This window comes from Glycine soja, chromosome 1 (genome assembly GCF_004193775.1).
Source record: "Glycine soja cultivar W05 chromosome 1, ASM419377v2, whole genome shotgun sequence".
Lineage (NCBI taxonomy): Eukaryota > Viridiplantae > Streptophyta > Magnoliopsida > Fabales > Fabaceae > Glycine > Glycine soja.
Window position 1 is genome coordinate 11,841,569 of NC_041002.1, and position 4,158 is coordinate 11,845,726.

A 4,158-nucleotide genomic window follows, 5' to 3' on the forward strand; every position below is an offset into this window, starting at 1 on the left:
ATATGTTTTTGTGGTGGACATTAAATAGATTCTTGGAAATGCATTATGTTTTTTCCTTGAAATAGAAGGAACACAGTTTCTTAACCAAGAAAGTTAGCCTTAACTAGAAGAAACAATATATGATCAGATTTGTTTATTGGTTTCCCATTCTTAAAAAGTGGTGTCAAAGGGATAGAAAATAGCCCCTTAATTTACAATATATAATGGCAGAGCACTACGATATGCCCTTTACAAGGAATTTATAAAGTACAATGGACTTACAAAGGATCTTCCATATAAATTCCAACACATACTACTACCCTTTGAGAGATGGTTTATCAGGAATGTTCTTTAATTGTGTACTTCACCACAATCTGACTTTTTATTTTTCTTTTTAGCTTACCAACTATCTTGTACTTCACCCTCATCAGATTAGTTTAGAATGAAGGGTAACGTTTAATAGTGGAGAATCGCCTAATAAGTTTATATTGGTAAAATGCAGTAATATAACCACTCCCATCCAAGAAAATTAAGAAGACCCTTGAGGGATAGGACATTTAAAACATAAAACAATAACATTTGCGTTTGCAAGTTGCAGCCAAGCCTCTTAGATTTGCCAAAACTTTTTGGATCTAATCTTTTGGGGCATATTATATTTTCATTATCATATCATGCAAGTGGGCCACAATAAAGAGAGACAGATTAGCAAAATAACTAACACTGTTATGACGAGCAAATTTATTTGAGTTTAATGTTGATACATTAATAAATGTGAAATAATTTTTACAATCATTCAATCATAAATATTAATAATATAATTTTTAAATAAATTATCATAAAAGTAAATTAATTTATCTTATATGAAGATTAATGATTAAACTGAAGATTTATGATTAAACTGTCACTGTATAGTATTTTTTTGCTCTATTTATAATATTATGAAAATGTTTAAATATATCTTTGGTTCATGTAAGTTAGTATTTTTTCATTTTCGGTCCTTGTAAATTAATTTTTTTAATTTTAATACTTGTAAAGTTGATGTTTTTCTAATTTCGGTTCTAGTTAGTTTTTTTGTTCATTTTTAGTTCTTATAAGTTTGTATTTTTTTAATTTTAGTCCACTAAAGATTCTAATTTTTTTCATTTATAGTCTTCATAAATTTACTCTTACATAGATCAAAATTGAAAAAAACACACACTTTTAAGGACTAAAATGAGCAAAATATTTTACAAAATACCAAAATTGAAAAAATATAAACTTATTAGAACTAAAATTAAAAAACTAAACTTATAGAAACCAAAAATAAAAAATACTAACTTACATGAACCAAAAACATATTTAAGTCTTATATGCAAATATTAACAAGTGGTTGCCACTTTTTGCTGCTTTGAACAAGATAGGATTAATAAGGTATTTTAGGCAACTATAAGGGAAGCATAAAAAGTTGAGAAAGTAGTATTTTAGAGAAGGGAATAGATATGGCAGCTCCTGATATGTTGTGAACTCCAACAAGGTGTTGAGTGAACATGAAACGATGAAGACCCTTATAAAATGTGATGGTTATATAGTGTTCTTGAGACATCTGTAATATCATAACTACTTCTACTGAATGCCACTGGCCTCATGCACACAGTGCTATTCAGTTCTCATCCAATCAATTTGGAGAAAGCTTAACGTGAAGGATGAAAATTCAAACGTGAGATAGAAAAGTAGAAGCATAGTGAACACAAGTCATTTTATTGTATCAGTAATGGATTCCAAAAAGCTGTCATCAAAATTGTTTATAGCTTTTCATTTTAATCAGGATTGCACCAAGGTAACATAATTTAAGATCTCATTAGTTTTTTCATGATTTTGACCTGGTACTTTGTCTATGCTATGCAGAACATGATAATAAGTACGCAAATCAACTAGAAAACAGAACACAAAGGTGTGTGATCAAGTTCACACTGAGTCTTGAGTAATTATTTGCCTTGATCTGGTTAATAGAAGTGTTTACGTGTTGAAATGGTTGGAATTTAGGTACAAGGTGTTTATTTGCTTAAAAAAACACAATTGCTCCAGCAGAATAGTCCCTTCAATCCATATAGTGACTAATGAGTCATCATAATTATAATAATAATGACTATAAAATATCAATTCTTGCTCCTTTTAAACAGGCCTTCATTGCGTCATGTATCAAAAGGAATTATTGGTTGTAAGAGTTTTCAATTTTCAAAATTGCTTCCGAAATTGGGTAGGGACCGCAAGAAAAGCTCCCCTGAAATTGACTTGGCCATCGATTTGTATGTGCTAAAAAAGATTTTAAATTTCCAATCACACTATATGATGCGGCTGCAACATTTTGATTATGATGATCACTACAAACACATCAAACAGTGGTTACAAACATGGCTTTAAGAAACAGTTCACCGCAATTACGACCGTAATATAAAGTTTTTGACGATTTTATGGCCACAATTGCAATCATATCGGTCGCAGTTGTCCACAATTTTCTACAAGTTAACCGCAACTGTGAATTCAATTTAACACACCTTGATTATAGATTATATAGATCATAGTAGACTCACATCTAACTAACTACTGTACGGGTACTTGTATGCAACTTTTCCCTGGCATATGTAAAGAGTCTGTTTCTGAACTCAAATTCATGATCAACCGGTTATCAAGGCACAACTTTACCATTGTGTTAGAACTCATCTGTAGTTGACTCTCATCAATAGCCGATAATCGCATCTGCATTTTAAAACCTTGCTATTCTACTTGTCTTAGTCATTATAGATAGAATTTAAGCTCCATCCTCTCTTTTTTATCAAAGGTTGTATCTCTTGACAAAAGTTTCAAGTCATAAATTTCCATTACACCATATACGTAATGACAAATGTGAACATATATAGAGCCATAGATAACATATACACTGCATAAAAGTATATACACTACATATAACCCAACAACTTTATGACATGGACTCTATACAGCCACTTATATAATAAAAAGTGGTCTTCCCCTGGATGTATATCTCATACCACATGCATACATTAGCAGAAGCACTTCCCAATTATTGTTGAATTTCTGCTCATGTAAGCCCCAGTACCATGACTCTTTGCCCAAACTGGCCCCACTTTTCTTGCCATAATCTTCTATAAATTCACCCCAATTCTCACACAACCTTCCCCAGTTCCAATATCATCTCAGATTCTCAACATACCTTACAATCAGACCCTTAAACCATCATCTTGAAAAATAGTTCTAAATTTCCCACCATGGTTCCTAGTGAGATCAGAGGAGTCCACTATCTAGCACCTGAAAATCCATTCCTAGTTCCACCAAACTTTAGCCTTCTGCAAAGTGACATCCCTAATCTCCATCTTAACACCCTCCTAAGCAACTTTCCAAACTGCCACTTCCCTCCTTCAGGCCATGAATTTGTTGTTCCTCCCTCTTCATGCCTCAGCAGCAACTCAACCTCTGATGAAGCTGATGAAATCCAGTTCAACATCATCGACGAAAGGAAGCACCGGAGAATGATATCGAACCGAGAATCCGCTCGCAGGTCAAGGATGAGGAAGCAGAAGCACCTGGATGAGCTGTGGTCACAGGTTGTTAGGCTCAGAACTGAGAACCACAACCTTATTGACAAACTCAACCATGTGTCTGAATCCCATGACAGAGTCCTCCAAGAGAATGCACGCCTCAAGGAAGAAGCTTCCGCTCTTCGCCAAATGCTAGCAGACATGCAAATTGGAACCGCTTTTGCTTGCACCATGGAAGATTTGGAGGACCTTCCATGCAACACTTCTCAACTCAAACCTGATCCCTTAAACCAATCAATCACTCCTGCAGACATGATTCATGAATGAGGCTATTCTATTCTCCACTATATATACACAAACATATTAATTACTCTTATCTTATATATGTCCCTTCTTCTTACTTTAGATTTCTATGATCTTTTGTGCCTTCATTGGAGATGTATGAGTTTAGAACCATATCATATATATAAACAAATATATATATATATATATATATATATATATATATATATATATATATATGTGTGTGTGTGTGTGTGTGTGTCAATTATCAAATAATTAACAGCTTTACATGCTCCTTACATGGAATCATTATAATATATAAAATAAAAATCAAGTTTACGTACATAGTACAGAAGAATTAAAC

The 4,158-nt window shown here is 32.9% G+C and overlaps 1 protein-coding gene across 1 annotated transcript; it reads left to right on the forward strand.

The window, feature by feature from the left end:
* Window positions 1–3,013: 3,013 nt before the first annotated feature.
* Window positions 3,014–3,912, forward strand: LOC114412671 (basic leucine zipper 43-like). Its single transcript, XM_028376651.1, has one exon. The coding sequence runs from the start codon at window positions 3,243–3,245 to the stop codon at window positions 3,837–3,839; it is 597 nt and encodes a 198-aa protein (XP_028232452.1). The 5' UTR covers window positions 3,014–3,242; the 3' UTR covers window positions 3,840–3,912.
* Window positions 3,913–4,158: the final 246 nt, after the last annotated feature.